The sequence below is a fragment of the Myripristis murdjan genome, chromosome 5 (genome assembly GCF_902150065.1).
Source record: "Myripristis murdjan chromosome 5, fMyrMur1.1, whole genome shotgun sequence".
Taxonomy (NCBI): Eukaryota; Metazoa; Chordata; class Actinopteri; order Holocentriformes; family Holocentridae; genus Myripristis; species Myripristis murdjan.
The window spans coordinates 21,734,893-21,753,188 of NC_043984.1; the positions used below are offsets into that span (position 1 = coordinate 21,734,893).

Consider the following 18,296-nt stretch of genomic DNA (forward strand, 5'->3'; position numbering starts at 1 on the left):
ACATCACGGAAATATAAAGCAAAGGATTTGCATGGGATTAGGATTTGTAAACCTGTGAAGTGACGTGGTTATGCGTTGGAATGTATAGCCAATAAAACACCTTAACCTTGATTTGTCTTATCAATTTTTTGCACATCACATCATTATCAAAGGACACTTGGAGGTTATCAGTTCTTTTAGCAAAACCAATGGAACATTCCGGTCTTGACCAAACAAGCAAATGTGACTGGACAGTGAATTTTGCTGAACAGTCAAACTAGATCAAACATGATTTACAGATACGGAGAATAACCCAGGAGTATATAAGAGTCTGCTGGACCTTAGATCGTTGTACAGAGGCAACATGGGCAAGCTACTCATCTGCGTCGGTAAGTGAGCTCCATGCTTGACATAGGAACTGTTAAATTTGCTTGCAGTTTATGTTTTTTTTTTTTTTTTTTTGTATATTTTCCATACATAACTTGCCATGGTTTCCTTACAATACCTGCTCTCCCTCTACAGGACTGGCTCTCCTGCTGCATGTGCAGCTAGGTAATAATATCATTTGTCTAATCAAGGCTTGGGTGATACATATACACATGTTATAGTGAATGGTAGAATCAAACAACAAACCCTCACTGTGCCATTTCTTCCAGGATCATCCTATCTCCTCTCCTGTTATTTCACTAACTGGGGACAGTACCGTCCTGGTGCAGGCAAGTATTTCCCTACCAACATTGACCCATGTCTCTGTGACCATCTCATCTATGCCTTTGCTGGAATGGACAACAACATGATCAAGACCTACGAGTGGGACGATGAGAAACTCTATGGACAGTTCCAGGCCCTGAAGAACCAGTAAGTAGACCCATAAAATACACCATCTTTGAAGACACATCAGCACACTCACGTATAATTACAGACCATCTTTGGATTTCACTGCAGGAAACAGAGTTATTTTCCTGTGATGATTGAGTTAGACTCCACCTCACACAGAGGCTCACGAAAGAAATCAATGCATGATCACACAAAGAAAAAATTGCAAACAGTCAGAGTGGACCTTTGTCTTGCTTGCAGGAACAGCAACCTGAAGACTCTGCTGGCCATTGGAGGATGGAACTTTGGCACTGCTAAGTGAGTACCGGACACACATAATCAATATTCTCTGTGGCAGGATCTTGGCCTCAACGTACAAGTGCTCTGACTCTCCCTGTCTCTCTTCAGGTTCACAGCCATGGTCTCCAGTGCTGCTAATCGCCAGACCTTCATCAACAGTGTGATCAAGTTCCTGCGTCAGTACGAGTTCGATGGTCTGGATATTGACTGGGAGTACCCCGGCTCTCGTGGCTCCCCACCTCAGGATAAGGAGCGCTACACTGTCCTGGTTCAGGTCAGATACACTGCTATGTCCCAATCATTATATTCTGCACCTCTCATGTTTATGATGACAACAAAATATACAGAATAGATTTGGCAAGATTGGGTTAGATGTAAATGAGAATGGTTAGACTTGGATGACTAAGCAAGTTAGTGCTGCTCAGAAATAGGTACAAAATGTAAAGAATTGCATGTTCAAATGTGCAGATGACCATAACACAGCAGAGAAGCAGAGTGTTAGAAGGCTAACACACACACACGCACACACTTCAAGCTGTTGAAGGCCTGGACTTATTCACTCAGCCTGGAATTATTTGTGTGTTTACAGAGTTTGTGCTGACGACACCACCTATTGGTCAAAATTGCATACTAGACCTTTTTCAGATAGGTGGAGTCAGTCAGTCACTCAGTCAATTACATTGAGAGATCTAGGGGTGGAGCACTTAAGCCTCATGACTAAAAATATGTGGTTCACCCATTGGTGTATTGTGCTAGTCTGTTTCTCCCACTTAACTTCAAAAAATACCACCATACAGTGCCCATAAATCTGTGTCTCCATCTCTCTGTAGGAGCTGATGAGCGCCTTTGAGGAGGAGGGCAAGAAGACCAACCGTCCTCGTCTGATGCTGACTGCTGCCGTCTCTGCTGGAAAGGGAACCATTGAGACTGGATACCAGATTGCCCAGATTGGAGCGTTAGTATTATATATAAATACTCTCAAAAACATGCAGTGCCCAAATGCAGATGGATCAAACACAAATATGTATATAGCCTACAGGCAAACTCTTTAGACCAAAGCAGACTTATAACTGTCTGAGTCATTATTAACACTGATGTCTTTTTGCCAGTGTGCTGGACTACTTCCATGTGATGACCTACGACTTCCACGGTTCTTGGGAGCACAATGTTGGAGAGAACAGCCCTCTGTACAAAGGCCCCGCTGACCAAGGATCTCTCATCTACTTCAATGTGGTGAGTGGGGGTGGGATTCCTCAATCTTTCTCCTTGATTTTTCTTTATATTTTCATCAATTTCCTTTCGTCTAAACCAAATGATGAAATAGATGCATGGGTAAATGAAGGTAATGCGTAGCTGCTCAAGCTGGTTGTGTCTCTCATCTACAGGACTATGCTATGAATTACTGGAAGAGCAATGGTGCCCCAGCTGAGAAGCTGCTGGTTGGTTTCCCTACTTATGGCCACACCTTCCGTCTGGCTTCTTCTAACACAGCTGTGGGTGCTCCCGCCAGCGGACCCGGACCTGCTGGACCCTTCACCCGTCAGGCTGGCTTCTGGGCTTACTATGAGGTATCTGAATCTTCTCTCAGTATATGTATGTATGAGAGAAGAGTGAGAGAGAGGCAAAAATTTCCACGTGTGCTGTGTAAATCCCCAAATGCCTTAAATCCCCACCTTTCTTCAGATCTGCACCTTCCTGAAGCAAGGAGCCACCCAGGCCTGGGACTCTGCCCAGGATGTGCCTTATGCCTATAAAGATGGTACCTGGGTTGGATACGACAATGTGAAGAGCTTCCAGATCAAGGTTTGAACTTGTATTTGATGGTTCAGTTTTGAATACACCACAAGAACTTCTGTTTTAGGCTCTATGTACCACCAATCTAACCACTCCGCCCCTTTACAGATCCAGTGGCTGAAGCAGAACGGTTTTGGAGGGGCCATGGTGTGGAGTCTGGATTTGGATGACTTCAGTGGCACTTTCTGTGGCCAGGGAAAATATCCTCTGATCAACACTTTGAAGAGTGGCCTGGGAACTGGACCTGGTAACACAGACACACCAGATTCACATCAGATATCTTCACATTGACACAGTTCCATCTCTTTACTCGTGTCTGCTTTCATCTCTCTCCCCAGGCTGCCAAGCTCGTACTGAGCCCCTTGCTCCAGTGACCCCCACCCAGCATGCTCAGCCTCAGCCCCAGCCTGGTGGTGGTGGTGGTGGCAGCGCCGGAGGATCTGGCTTCTGCGCTGGAAAGGCCAATGGAGTGTACCCCGACCCTGCCAGCAAGAACCACTTCTATGAGTGCAACCAGGGACAAACCTACGTCCAGCATTGTGCTGTCGGCCTGGTCTTTGATGACAGCTGCAAGTGCTGTAACTGGGCTTAAAGAAATCCATGGTTAAACTTCATGAGAGTTGTTCTTAATGTTGTGGGTATAATATCATGTAATGCAATACCATGCCACTAAGGCCTACGTGCATGAACAGTTCTGTAACACCTCTGTTTAGCAATCACTGATGCAACCTAAATAAATATGGCATTTAAAACAGCTTGAACTCTGATGTTTTTGTCTGCCTCACCCATCAGTTCTGTTTCCTCACAGTCTAAATTATTTCACCAAAGACCAGACAAGTAGAGATCTTATTTATTGCACCAGAATTCGGATGCAGTTTAAACCCAGTCACTCTCCTTGATAAGGTAATTCAAAAACTGCAAATACAGACAGAAACTGTATACCAAATAAAAACACACTTATGATTCTTAAAAATATAAATAATCACTGCAGATGATATTACAAATTTTTGGTGAGACGACAATGTAAAAGACAGAACTATAAAGTTAGTGACATAATTAAAATTATAAACCACATTGCTGGTCACATTGCTTTATCATGTAAAATAACAATGAACTTAGGGGAACAACAATGAATGTTCAGTGCGAAGCAGGACATGCCAGTCACGATCACTTTTGCAGCAGCACAGGAACAGGACCTAAGCCTTGCTCAGAACCTAAGAGACATTAAGACAGTAGAAGGGAAGCTACAGCACGTTTCAAGTTAAACTTTATTTAGGGCCCAAAATCACTGTTTACAGTCTGAACGGGCTTTACAAGCCCACAAATTTACAACAAACAAAACAGTATGACACGCCCTCACTTAGTCCTCATAACAGGCAAGAAAAAATACCTAAAAAACCCACAGATAGAAAAGGGAAAATGGATGAAATCTTGAGAGGGGCCACAGACAGGGCAGTGGGCAAGTGGGCAAATTACAAACAAAGCAGTCATATTACAAAATAAAACACATTACCAGACAAAATAACACAACACACAACACAAAGAGCAGGAGGCCTCAATTAAGACAGCTGCCACATCCAGTATTTTCCAAAAGTCCATCATGTAGCCCACATTCACTCTGTGGAAGCTGACCGAGGCACTGAAAACATCTGTGAGAAGGTGCTGGCAAGGCTTTACTGGCCAGTGTTAAGAAAGCTGGACCAGATTACTGTCAACTGTCTTGAGTGCCAGGTCAATGCTCCAAAGCCACACTACCAGCGCCCAATGATCCCATTCACCTATCACTGAGACAGCCAGCTGCTGATGGACATTGTAGGCACCCTGCCCAAGATAAGCTGAGGGCATCAGTTGATCCTGATTCTGATGGACTATGCAACCAGTTCTTGGAGGCAATTCCCCTTGGCTCTGCTAATGCCCAGGCAGTTGCCTACAAATTCTTTGTTGCTTTCCCCCCCAAATAGGAATTGCAGAAGGGAGTTCAAAATGGAGAGAAAGTTTTGATGCTTGTCCCAACTAATGAATTCAAATTATGAGCTACCACAGAGTCTATGAGGTGGTTGAAGAGACTGGACCAAACATATAGGGTAAGACAGCCCAGAAAAAATATAAACTGCAACAAGTCTATCATATTAATATGCATAAAAAGTGGCATGACCATCAGACCTCACCAGAGGTTGTTTTTTCCAATAATTTGTCTCCAATGAGCCCACCAGAGCTTCTAGCTAAAGATGAGCCTTAACAGGACCAGACGTAAGATTTGAAATAGTTTGGGGGGTAATTGAGTGGTGTCTTTGCAGATAAACAGGGACAAATATGACCATCGCTCATGACATGGACACCATGCCAGATAAGAGTGTGGGACAAAGCCTCTATTGCATCCAAGAAGCAAGAAGGGCTGTAATGGTGGGAAAACATAGTGAAGAAAATGTTGGAGATGGGAAGGAATCTTATCCCACAGTTCTTGGACCAGCCAAATTGTGATGGTCCCTCAGACAGATGGTGTTCCATGATTCTATAGTGACTTAAAGAAGTTAAATGAAATGTTGCCGTTTGACGCCTATCCCATGTTAAGGGAAGATGAACTCACAGAAGGGCTGGACCTCTGCATTTTTTCCACCCTTGACTCGACTAAAGACATGGCATCTAACACTGGCAGAGAGGGCCAAAGAGAAGACTGCATTCTCCATTCCAGATAGCTTCTATCAGTACACTGTTATGCCATTTGGAGTCGACAGAGCTGAACTTCACATGCTGTCCAAGGTAGCAGGTCATGATCATGTGCACATGACATGCACAGACCAATCATTAGTCAGCACAGTAGTAAAAACATCATGGAAATATAGAGCAAAGGTTTATCCACAAAAAATGTAACCTTGATTTGTCTTATAATTGTTGCACAACATCATTATCAAAGGACACTTGGAGGTTATCAGAACTTTTTAGCAAAACTAGTGGAACACTGGTATTGACCAAACAAGTGAGTATGACTGACCACTGAGTTTTGCTGAACAGTCAAACTAGATCAAACACGGTTTACAGATACGGAGAGTAACCCAGGAGTATATAAGAGTCTGCTGGACCTTAGATCGTTGTACAGAGGCAACATGGGCAAGCTACTCATCTGTGTCGGTAAGTGGAGAGCTCCTTGCTTGTCATAGGAACTTTAAAAATTTTACTGTCTCCAATTTCAAAATGATTCCCATCTTGTGTTCAAAAGAATTGTTTGGATCCTTACAATACCCTCTCTCCCGCTTTCTACAGGACTGGCTCTCCTGCTGCATGTGCAGCTAGGTAATATTATTTGTTCACTCACTGCTTACGTGATGCACTTCAATATATCAGTGAATGGCAGAATTTAACCACAAACCCTCACCATGCCATTTCTTCCAGGATCATCCTATCTCCTCTCCTGTTATTTCACTAACTGGGGACAGTACCGTCCAGGTGCAGGCAAGTATTTCCCCACCAATGTTGACCCATGTCTCTGTGACCACCTTATCTATGCCTTTGCCGGAATGGACAACAACATGATCAAGACCTACGAGTGGGACGATGAGAAACTCTATGGACAGTTCCAGGCCCTGAAGAACCAGTAAGTAGACCCATAAAATACACCATCTTTGAAGACACATCAGCACACTCATGTATAATTATGGGCATGTTGTGTGCAGTCTGTACCTGGTTGTCTTTTGTGGATTTCACTGCAGGAAACTGTGACATTTCCACTGATGATTAAGTTTGAGCTTTGGCTGTTGACAGAGCAACTGCCAGAGGAACAGAAACTCTTAAACTGATGTGTGACTCCACCACTCTCAGAGGAACAGGAAAGAAATTAATGCATGAACACTCAGAGTGGACCTTTGTCTTGCTTGCAGGAACAGCAACCTGAAGACTCTGCTGGCCATTGGAGGATGGAACTTTGGCACTGCTAAGTGAGTATCGGACACACATAATCAATATTCTCTGTGGCAGGATCTTGGCCTCAACGTACAAGTGCTTTGACTCTTCCTGTCTCTCTTCAGGTTCACAGCCATGGTCTCCAGTGCTGCTAATCGCCAGACCTTCATCAACAGTGTGATCAAGTTCCTGCGTCAGTATGAGTTCGATGGTCTGGATATTGACTGGGAGTACCCCGGCTCTCGTGGCTCCCCACCTCAGGATAAGGAGCGCTACACTGTCCTGGTTCAGGTCAGATACACTGCTATATCTCACTCGCAATGCCCCGCTTATAGACAGAAGCTTACATTATGTACTTCCCTTGTTTGTGATGATGCTAACAGTACAATTTTATGACTTTCTGATTTGAGAAGTTTCCACTATTTTACAGCAAAAGGCAGTCAAAAGTGTGGCAGATGGTAATGGTACACATCACTGTAGACTTCATCAAAATACACAAAACAGATTTGGCTAATGTAGGTTAGATTTAGATGAGGTAAGTTAGACATGGACCACTAATCTAAAAATATGTGGCTTACCCATGGGTGTATCATGCATGTTTGTTTTTCCCACTTAGCTTCTCCTTGTCTATTTATCATTGATTAATGTGTTTTTAAAACATGACACCATACAGTGCCCATAAATCTGTCTCTATCTCTCTGTAGGAGCTGATGAGCGCCTTTGAGGAGGAGGGCAAGAAGACCAACCGTCCTCGTCTGATGCTGACTGCTGCCGTCTCTGCTGGAAAGGGAACCATTGAGACTGGATACCAGATTGCCCAGATTGGAGCGTTAGTATTATATATAAAAACTCTCAAAAACATCCAGTGCCCAAATGCAGATGGATCGAACACAACTATATATAGCCTACAGGCTCTATATATTACTGATAGGGAGTGAAAGCTTACTAAATGAGCTTAATAATGCTTATGTCTTTTCGCCAGTGTGCTGGACTACTTCCATGTGATGACCTATGACTTCAATGGTCCCTGGGAGCACAATGTTGGAGAGAACAGCCCTCTCTACAAAGGCCCTGCTGACCAAGGAGCCCTCATCTACTTCAATGTGGTGAGTGGAGATGTGATTCCTCAATCTTTCTCCTTGTTTTTTCTATATATTTGTATCAATTTCCTTTCCTCTAAACCAAATGATGAAATAGATGCATGGGTAAATGAAGGTAAGGCGTAGCTGCTCAAGCTGGTTGTGTTCTCTCATCTACAGGACTATGCTATGAATTACTGGAAGAGCAATGGTGCCCCAGCTGAGAAGCTGCTGGTTGGTTTCCCTACTTATGGCCACACCTTCCGTCTGGCTTCTTCTAACACAGCTGTGGGTGCTCCCGCCAACGGACCTGGACCTGCTGGACCCTTCACCCGTCAGGCTGGTTTCTGGGCCTACTATGAGGTATCTGAATCTTCTCTCAGTATATTGATTTGTATGCGGGAGTTAGAGAGATGCAAAAATTTCCACGTGTGCTGTGTAAATCCCCAAATGTCTTAAATCCCCACCTTTCTTCAGATCTGCACCTTCCTGAAGCAAGGAGCCACCCAGGCCTGGGACTCTGCCCAGGATGTGCCTTATGCCTATAAAGATGGTACCTGGGTTGGATACGACAATGTGAAGAGCTTCCAGATCAAGGTTTGAACTTGTATTCGATGGTTCAGATTTGAATACACCATCAGCACTTTGTGTTTTAGGCTCTATGTACCACCAATCTAACCACTCCGCCCCTTTACAGATTGAGTGGCTGAAGAAGAGCGGTTTTGGAGGGGCCATGGTGTGGAGTCTGGACTTGGATGACTTCAGTGGCACTTTCTGTGGCCAGGGAAAATATCCTCTGATCAGCACTCTGAAGAGTGGCCTGGGAACTGGAACTGGTAACACAGACACACCAGATTCACATCAGATATCTTCACATTGACACAGTTCCATCTCTTTACTCGTGTCCGCTTTCATCCCTCTCCCTAGGCTGCAAAGCTCGCACTGAGCCCCTTGCTCCAGTGACCCCCACCCAGCATGCTCAGCCTCAGCCTGAGCCTCAGCCCCAGCCCAGTGGTGGTGGTGGTGGCAGCAGCAGCAGTGGTGGCAGCACCAGTGGCGGCAGCGCCGGAGGATCTGGCTTCTGCGCTGGAAAGGCCAACGGACTGTACCCCAGTCCCACCGACAAGAACCAATTCTACTCATGTGACCAGGGAAAAACCTACATCCAGCACTGTGCTGTCGGCCTGGTCTTTGATGACAGCTGCAAGTGCTGTAACTGGGCTTAAAGAAATCCATGGTTAAACTTCATGAGAGTTGTTCTTAATGTTGTGGGTATAATATCATGTAATGCAATACCATGCTGCTAAGGTCTACATGCATGAAGAGCTCTGTAACTGCTCTGCTTAGCAGTTACTGATCTAACCTAAATAAATACAGCAATTAAAGCATCTTGAATGTGTGTTCTGCCTCATCCACCAGTTATAGTTTCCATCAGTCTAAATGATTTCACCAGAGTTTTTGAATAAGAGAGAAATGATTTATTGCAGTAAAACCTGGAGACAGCATCAGAGATAAGGAGTAGAGAATGCAGTTAAAATGCAAACATTCTCCTCTTTAAGTTAATGCAAGGATAGCGAATACAGCAGGAAATACTACCAGTGTACTTAAGATATAAAGAAATCACATCTTGATGATTAAAACATAAATTGTAGCTGCTGCGCAGCAATGATTGGAGCTGGGCAATTTCAGGCAAATTTAGGCAGTTCTGAACAATAAGTGGAGAATTCTGGCATGAAGTACAATGCTCTATCTCACTGAGCTAATTGGCAAGTGTCAAATCACGTGAGGCTTCACAAATTGACTGTCAGTCACATGTTAGCAGCCGCCTATGCATGGAAAGGCAGATTTCAAACCAGTATATATAAAAAAAACAGTCATCAAGACAAAAATCTGAAAATACACATATTGCATCTAGACAGCATAGAGATGTTAGTAATTTGTTTTTAACAATGATTGATTTGCTCCATAAGTGAAAAACTGATGTCTAAGTGTAAAGTGTACAAAGGTTTCTTTGGTATTGGGGCTACATTTTGGTGAAAGTTGCAAAGCTGCAGCACATATGGTTGATTTATTATAAACTTTCAAAGTTTTGAAATTTAGAGGCTTGCTGTAACACCACCATCAGGACCACTGGTTTGTGTTTGCAGCTGAGGTAATCTGGCATGGGACTAGACCTTTGTGCAAAATTTGGTGATTTTTCACGCATTGGGAAGTAGGACTTCCTCGGAAGAAAGAAGAAGAACACGCAGGAATACAAGAGGGACCTGGCAGCTTCACCTGCCCGGCCCCTAATAATCATTGCAGATAAAATATTAAAATGTTTGACAAATTGACAGTGTTAAAGACACAGAAGTCAGTGAGAATCAATATTACAAACTAATTCTACTAAGCTATATTGTGTTCTCAGGTTCAATCATGTGAAGATATCTGAAGATACACATAAAAAAACAACAATCAAAACATTATCTATAATGGACATTTAAAAAAAAATGTAAAAAGTCAATCAGGAACATCAACACCATGTACACACACACACACACACACACACACACACACACACACACACACACACACACACACACACACACACACACACACACACACACACACACACACACACACACCCTCAAAGCCATGAGTTAGAGATTACATTTGTATCGGCATCTGACTGATTGACAGTGTTCTTGTGGCAACAGTGCTCTTCTGAGTAACGTTCTCCTCGATGAATCTCCAGGTAGGGATGCCATTCTTCTGAGGGACGGCACACAGACTGCAGACGCTGTAAGAGGGAACCAGTTAGCGTTATGAATTTGGAGAAAATTTCCAGGCATTTGCAAAAAAAAATAAAAAAATAGGGGGTGTGGATGTGTAACTTGACAGCAGTGCTTTGAAATGTGTGCAAACAACTTACAGATAATTATCAACTGTCACATGACTAGAAATGCAAACACATGAACTTGATCTGACAAGGTCCTCTTGGCATTTTAAATACTTTTTCCAGACATGACGACAAGGCAACACACACCTGCAAGGCATTTCCCTCGGCTCTAATTAGTTTATACACGGCAACAATGGGGATCCAGACAATGCAGAACACAGCCATGCACCAGCCCAGAGCCAAGCCCCAAGCAGGGAACTCCACTGTTCCATAGGAAGGGGGCACAAACGTTGCCAGAGACCACACCAAAACCACCTACACAGCAGGAGAACAGAGTTAATGCAGCACATTTCAACATCCAACTCCACTGAAGAATGAGGAAAGGTGCAAAAAAGAAAAAAAAAATGCACTCACTGCAATTAGACAGGGGGTGATGAAGAACCAACATGCTCTCCACCATAGCCAGAAAGAGAAGCTCTTATTGCCGATCATCATCTCTATGTCTTCAATGAAACGGTTACCTCCTATAAAGCATGTGAAAAATGTGCATATGTACTCTCAGATGTTGAGTGTGTCTGCGCTGACATTTTTACACACACACACACACACACACACACACACACACACACACACACACACACACACACACACATCACCGTAATCGCTATCAGTGATACTTACCATATATGTAGCTGATGCCAATGATCTCAACGAGAACGATAACTAACAGCACCCAGCTGGCAACAAACTGGTCCATTAGAGTCACCCAGTATATTCCTGCCTATAACTCAGACACAACACACACAATAAGCACATTTAGAAACAAGCAGGGAAATGACTTAACATGAAAACATGAAGTTCGTCTTTCAAGAGGAGCTACCTGTGTGACACATGGCAGGCCCAGGAGGAAGATGACGACACACGTGACTAGAGTGATTAAGGTGCGTCGGGACTGGAGGATTTTAGGGAAGCCATCTATCAGGCAGGTGGTTATCACCTCTATGGACAGGAGATGTTATGAGACAACACTGAGTCAATTATAAACATGAAACTCTAAGGCAATCACAAGTTAAATGGTGTACAATGTTTTGTCGATGGAGCAGAGATCTAATGCTGTAGAAAAAGATGCTTGAAAAAGGTCTGAATTTTATGCAATACATCACTTGGCTGATGTCATCATAGGACAGTCATTGTTAACATGTCAAACTCACCTATTCCTGCAAACTGAGAGTCTAGTCCAAGGGTGAAAAGCATGAAAAAGAACAAAACAGACCAAAGAGGGGCGATGGGAAGCTTTGAGAGAGCATCTGGATACACAATGAATACCAGGCCAAATCCTGCACAAAGATGGGAAAATGTTACATCAGGACACATTAACAGCCAAACAGAGAGAATTTTTTAAAATTAATTAGTATAGAGTCTCTGACCATCTTCGGCAACCTCTCCAATGTTTTTTCCATAGACATAAGCCATGTGACCCAAAATAGAAAAGATGGCAAAGCCAGCAAACACACTGGTGCCTAGAAGGCGATGGGAAAAAAAAAAAGTCAAACAGACAAATGTGGTCAGGGATAATATGTTAATGAATCATTCATGAATCAGCCACACATTGTGAATAATCCACTCCACTAATCCATTAAAGTGTTTCTACTTTTAAATCTATGACCCACTTTCAGCAGACAATGCCATCAGAGCTCTATCCTAGACATTGTTGCTTTAGTCAAAACTGATCGTGGTGTTTGGACTGATAATCTTAGATGCTTTTAGATATCAAGATAAATCAAATAGATTATTTGTCAAAGATGTTCTCTGTAAGCACAGGTCTCAGCATATTCCTCGACACTGGCTAAATTTGGCACAGTTCCTGTGTACTGCAGCCTCAGCTTGGTTCTCTTCTACATGCTGCCACGGCTCATATTATCATCCAAAGGCTTAACATTTCTTTTCATTATTACGCTGACAGCATCTGGGTTCAACTGTTTAGCTCTTCTTGAAGAGTGACTCAACACCTACCATGAAAGGCAGAAAACGTCTGCTGTGCTGCTCTCTAGAGGTTGAAACTTTCAGTCATGTGGTACTTCCTGCCATACTCAGGTCTTTCTTAGTGGCTGTCAGTACCTGCTGCCACATCAGTGACTGACAATTTCAACCCCTTGAGGGCAGTGCAACAAACATTCTGCCTTGCTGTTACCTTTTAAAGACTAACTTAATAATTTTAATGTGCCAGATGTTTAAAAACATTCTCTTCCAAATTAAAAAGAAGTCTGAGGTAACTATACAAATGTCAAAAAGGTATATTTTTTGGTAGTTGTTGGCGCTTTGAAAATGTATTGACCTTCTGTTCTACTGCCGTTTTGCACATGCTTAATTTATTTGGGACATCCTTAAGTAAGGCTAAATGCTTAAAGAAAAGCCAGATCTGGATGGCAAATTAATTTTATAATGTCAGTGATGACTTTCAAACAAGTCCATACACAGGGGATAACGTGTTAAATTCAGCCTAAATTGTAACTGAGATGTAATCTTAGGGCACTTAAGGCACTGCTGACTACTCCCAACATCTACTGTAGGCTAAAAGCTAATGGCCATATTGGCTTTGTAATTACAGACCCCAACCATGGGATTGATTATCTAAAGACAGCAGGCTGGCACACTGTATTAATTCTGTTCATAAAACAGAAATTGATAAATTTGCCTTGAAATAGTGCGGTGATTTTGCTCCTACCAGCATTAGCGAGGGTTACAACAAATGAGTCCAGGAAGATGTTATTGTGGAACTTGTTATAGGAAGCCAGAGTCATGACTCCACCCCACCCAATGGAAAGGGAATAGAAGGTCTGAGTCGCTGCATCTTTCCAAACCTATAAAACACACCCATATGTTTTATAAGAGACAGATTTTACAACTTAAGCTACTGTTTCATGTCAGTTTCTTGTGGTTTGTGTTGAAGTTAAAAGAGGAATGTGACTCAAGCTCTTACCTCTGCCTCAGCCAGTTTACTAAAATTGGACTGGGAACCAATGTAGAACTGTATCCCATCTGCAGCACCCTCTAGTGTCACACCCCTGATTACCAGGATCAGAATAACCACATAAGGGAATGTAGCTGTGAAATACACCACCTAAGGAGACACAAAGTACACAAAAGCTATGTGGTTGTGCACTAATGCCAGCACTAATCACTCGTGTGGGGAAAGAAGGTTGGGTTGTTGGGGCTGTCTCTTTCCCTCTCAAGTAGAGGCTTGCTTGCTTGCTTTGTAAAGCAAGAACAATGTAAGGGCACGATGGCAGGACAAGTAGAATTGTTCAGTTTGACTGCTGAACTTGCCTGCAAGGCTCATGTTTGGCAAAATATGGAGAAGAAACTGATATGTGTATGACTGAGTGTAAGCTAACTCACTTTGCCTGATGACTTGATACCTTTGATGACAGCTGCTGCAAGGATGGACATAGCCAGCAGCAAACAGAGGGCCAAGCGCCAGACAATTGACCCTGTCTCATCAAGACCACTGGATCGCTGCAGAACCACCTGACTTGGGTGGGAAAAATGGAGAGAGACATTACTGTACAGTCACACATGTTTGTGTGTGCGCATTTACTTGTCTGCATGGATTTGTGACTCTTACTCCCAATACTGCTCGCTAGGGCTCTGTGTTGGAATCACAGTGGTGGTGGATGGAGAGCAGGTGTCATTTTCCCGAGTCGAGTTGGCCGCTGGCAGGCTAGTTATATTGCATGTCTCTAACAAGGCAGAGAAATGTCCAGTAAATGAAACTGAAAATGTAGGTATATACAGTGGCTACGTACAAGCATAAATTTACAAAAGGCATTACTTATAGCAGCTTTGAACTGAAATCATTCTAAGCTATTTTTGGAAGGGTTTAATTTCTACAGAGTACATGGGTCTGTGCCAAAGCACTGTACTATTAATACAGATATATACACTGCAAGGCTTTGTGCTCTAAACAATCTTGACATCTGTTACTGGTGGAAACTAAGTGGGAATAAGGATGAGACACATAAATCAGATCTTTTGTGCCAATAGACTCGTAATCACTTAAAGGCGGGGCTGGTCACGGTATCAACCAAACAGCAGACCTGATCAACACTTCTTCCTAAGTAAATGTGATAAGTAAGTGATAAGCACCTGTAGTTGTGATGTTGCAGTTAGTGTCAACCCAGCTGAGGCAGCTGGACCATGGCAAGGGAGACTGGAAGGACGCAAACATGTAGAATAGGCTGTATGCAATGATGACATTATAGTAAATGCTCACTAATGAATTCACCACCAACATGGAAAAGCCAACACCTAGAGAGAAGAGAGAGGCGACATCAGACTGAGTGTCAATGGGCTGGGCTGAAGAAGACTGGGAGATTGGGACATGAAACATCACACTAAATTTATCTACAGTATAGTCACACCATCTGTCATCACACCACAATGGCCACTCCAGTGACTGTGACTCGCTTCAAAAACAATTTCAGTTAAACAAACAAAAAGTCTTCTCTTTAAAATAAAAAGGTCCCCATTTTTGGGTGAATTCCATCAGTTCTTGGAATTTATCTGTGCCCAGAGTTATTTACAGGCAGGTATGGGAGAGTGGGCTGACTTCCAGTACAAACAAGCCAAGATAAATGATTGTGACAGTTTCCTTACTTTCTGATTCAGGATGAGAGAAGAAACCAAAGACTGGCAGAGATAAAATGAGTGCAAACATTAGGGAAGAGGTTCTAAACCTTTTCAGGTGCATAAGGGAATTGAATCAAGACAGAAAAAATCCAAATTGCCTTAAGTCATTATTTGGAAATGTTACAGACTGAACATTCAACCTAAAAGATATGTTAATCTATAAATCCATAGTATCTCTGATTGGCTGAAGTTACGCCAGTGTTTGTTTGACCTTCATGTCATCATTTCTTGTCAGTCATCACATCGTAAATCCAGACAAACAAATCCAGACAATCAAAATTCTGCAGACATTATGCTTTAATGACCCCACATGAAAAGTTAAGTTTGTCATCTTTTTGTCCCTTTAAGCAGTTACAATGTGTATTGTTTATTTCTAATGTTTATTGTCAATGATGTCATACAACAAGTGCCTCACCTTCTTTGTATGATAGTTAATTTAATCTCTCAACAGCAAAATCTAGCTGAATTGAGAAACAACAATATAAATCTTCTGGCTATAGGGCTCTAATTGAACTCTCATCTTAGAATTATCTATACTTCAGGAAGCCTATAACTTGGATGGTCTTACCGGCATCACAAAAGCTGCAGTCGTTATCATGATGCAACCCATTTCTGCAAACTTTAAAAAGCTCGGGTGCAAAATGAAGGCAGTAAAAGTTCATAGCCAGTGGTTATTCCCATGTATACATCAAAGAGCTAATCCAACCTCAAAGGCCATAAACATTTGGGTTTAGGCTACATAGTTTACTAGTTAAACCTAATGTCAGTAATGGTTGACATGTAGGTCTTTAGAGGTATCCTACCTATCTTTTGTGCAACTTTAATTGCCGTCTTACCCTGGAGTATTGGCACAGCTCTCCATGCATAGATGGGGCCTTGGCTGCAGAACTGACCGAAGGAGCTTTCCAGGAAAAAAAGAGGAATGCCGGCCACCACCAGCATGATGAAATAGGGGATGAGAAAGGCCGCTGGTCACAATGAGGGATTGAGATAAAAAAAAAATAAATTAAAAATTCATTATATTTACATTATTCTCTTCATTTTGTTTGTCTGAGTGTCAGTGTATTACAAAATTATGCTGAGACACCAGTGGTTTCGATGCTGGACACTCACCCCCTCCATTCTTATAGGTCAAATATGGGAATCTCCAGACGTTTCCCAGGCCGACAGCATAGCCAATCATAGACAGAATGTACTCTCTCTTGTTGGTCCAGTTCCCACGTACATCATTTTCATCACCATCATTGATGTGTGAGTCCTGCTGAGAGAGAGCAAACCCCTTATAAAAGAAGCAGTTCTATAATGCATTTTAGAAAGACAATTTAAAACGTCACCACAAAACTACACTACAATGTTAATCCTGTAGAAAATAAAGTGATGCAATGAGACAGTGGCCACATGTGCCACCGTCCCGAGTCAGTAGGTTTGCATTCCAACCCATCAAGCAACTTCTATGAAAAATAAATCTTCAGCCAGAGAGGAGTGACAGTAGCTGCTGTAATATTTATTTGGAATGAAGACCTGCAGACTCATGTCCACTGCACATGGCTGAAAACCACCATCACTGGAAATGTAAAAAAAAAAACAAAACAAAACAAAAAAACAAACAAACAAACAAAAAAACCATACAACAAATATACATTATAATCATACTACAGAGTTAAACAGACACACTGTGAGTTGCTCCACTCTGGGAAAGTGAGCACTGTGGTGGTTAGTCATGCAGATACTTGCAGGACATTTACTGCAGCTATTTTCCCATTTGTCACACTTTTTCTTGTAATCTGGATCACCTACATGGTTGCATGCACAGTGAGGTTTGGTTCGAGTACCTTCAGTCCCTGAGGGGAGGAAACACTGGCGGCGTGAAAAAAAAAAGAAAAAAGAAAAATACATGGATACTGACACAGGTAGCACCGTTAAAATAGGTTCGGCTACAAATAAATTACAAAAAAAGTAACACACTTAAAGTCTTTAATTATATCTCGGTGAGGCTGCAGTAAGCTATTGTTTTGCAGTTTTTCTGTGTAGGTTACAAAGCGTTTAAATTTGAGGCTGTGGGTATATTGTGAAACGGTACACACTGCGTTCATGCTCGTGTACTGATACATAAAGAGAATAAATTAAAGCACGAAACACGCCGGTGAAATTACTTACAGCCAATTAATGCATCAAAGTCCAATCAAACCTGTCTTTTCCTCTTACCTGGTCCACAGCATCAGGGTTTGCAGGATTTTTGAGGACAAGATCTCTGAAACTGCTCCAGCCGTATTTCCTCATGTTGTTTTACCCGCTGTGTGATGAATGACAGGAATCCAAATAGCTCAGGTAGGTCTATTTAAATTCTCGTACCTGCCAGCAACAGCCGCGAGACTTCTGGTTTCCAGCCAATCGCCTTCAATGATCTGCACACAGAGCTCACTGCTGCCAGAGCTCGCGAGAGAGAAAAAAGGAAAAACAGCCAGGTCTAAGGAGCATAGCCCGAAAGAATAAAAAAAAAAAAAAAAAAAAGAGAGAAGAAAAGAAAAGAAAAGAACTGACGACCTTAGCTCACACAATGAAGACCGGTATGAATATACATGAATTTATATTGTATTTCTTATGCAGTCATTTAAAATATAGCCTACTGCTCGATAATCATACACTTACCTTTTTTACTCGACTTGTAAGAAGTTTAACAAAACCAACTGGCCGACCAAAATTAAAGAATGAATAAAATTTAAGAAGTTGCATATAGTAAACAAGCCCAAAATCGCTTACAATAAGTGGACTTGGCAACAATGTCAGTGCCATCCATGTCATTTCCATAGTGACTCAGTGTGTATAGATGTCAATGTCGGTTTCACACTTGATAATTTTGAGAT

The 18,296-nt window shown here is 42.4% G+C and overlaps 3 protein-coding genes across 6 annotated transcripts; 2 read left to right on the plus strand and 1 right to left on the minus strand.

Moving 5' to 3' along the window:
• Window positions 1-334: 334 nt before the first annotated feature.
• Window positions 335-3,481, plus strand: LOC115359387 (acidic mammalian chitinase-like). Of its 2 annotated transcripts, none has more exons than XM_030051829.1 (11): window positions 335-368; window positions 502-531; window positions 636-837; window positions 1,057-1,113; window positions 1,204-1,369; window positions 1,926-2,050; window positions 2,205-2,328; window positions 2,481-2,663; window positions 2,779-2,898; window positions 2,998-3,136; window positions 3,228-3,481. In XM_030051829.1, exons 1-11 carry the CDS (start codon window positions 344-346, stop codon window positions 3,479-3,481), a joined length of 1,425 nt encoding a protein of 474 aa, XP_029907689.1. In that variant the 5' UTR covers window positions 335-343. The 2 variants fall into 2 exon arrangements, with proteins under 2 accessions (XP_029907689.1, XP_029907688.1); XM_030051828.1 differs by having other exon boundaries at window positions 344-368; window positions 3,237-3,481.
• A 2,494-nt stretch (window positions 3,482-5,975) lies between these two features.
• LOC115359376 (acidic mammalian chitinase-like) lies at window positions 5,976-9,174 on the plus strand. The gene is made up of 11 exons (XM_030051815.1): window positions 5,976-6,018; window positions 6,151-6,180; window positions 6,280-6,481; window positions 6,765-6,821; window positions 6,912-7,077; window positions 7,491-7,615; window positions 7,769-7,892; window positions 8,046-8,228; window positions 8,343-8,462; window positions 8,563-8,701; window positions 8,826-9,174. The coding sequence occupies exons 1-11, from the start codon at window positions 5,994-5,996 to the stop codon at window positions 9,089-9,091; spliced, it is 1,437 nt and encodes a 478-aa protein (XP_029907675.1). The 5' UTR covers window positions 5,976-5,993; the 3' UTR covers window positions 9,092-9,174.
• A 943-nt stretch (window positions 9,175-10,117) lies between these two features.
• slc6a14 (solute carrier family 6 member 14) lies at window positions 10,118-17,758 on the minus strand. Of its 3 annotated transcripts, XM_030051901.1 has the most exons (16): window positions 17,638-17,726; window positions 17,265-17,289; window positions 16,546-16,690; window positions 16,269-16,400; window positions 14,890-15,051; window positions 14,369-14,483; window positions 14,143-14,275; window positions 13,724-13,864; window positions 13,469-13,604; window positions 12,171-12,263; window positions 11,955-12,080; window positions 11,624-11,742; window positions 11,425-11,524; window positions 11,158-11,267; window positions 10,891-11,058; window positions 10,118-10,644 (listed from the first exon to the last, which is right to left on the minus strand). In XM_030051901.1, exons 1-16 carry the CDS (start codon window positions 17,649-17,651, stop codon window positions 10,492-10,494), a joined length of 1,872 nt encoding a protein of 623 aa, XP_029907761.1. In that variant the 5' UTR covers window positions 17,652-17,726; the 3' UTR covers window positions 10,118-10,491. The 3 variants fall into 3 exon arrangements, with proteins under 3 accessions (XP_029907761.1, XP_029907759.1, XP_029907760.1); XM_030051899.1 differs by lacking the exon at window positions 17,265-17,289 and having other exon boundaries at window positions 16,546-16,693; window positions 17,638-17,758; XM_030051900.1 differs by lacking the exon at window positions 17,265-17,289 and having other exon boundaries at window positions 17,638-17,751.
• Between the last annotated feature and the right edge of the window lie 538 nt (window positions 17,759-18,296).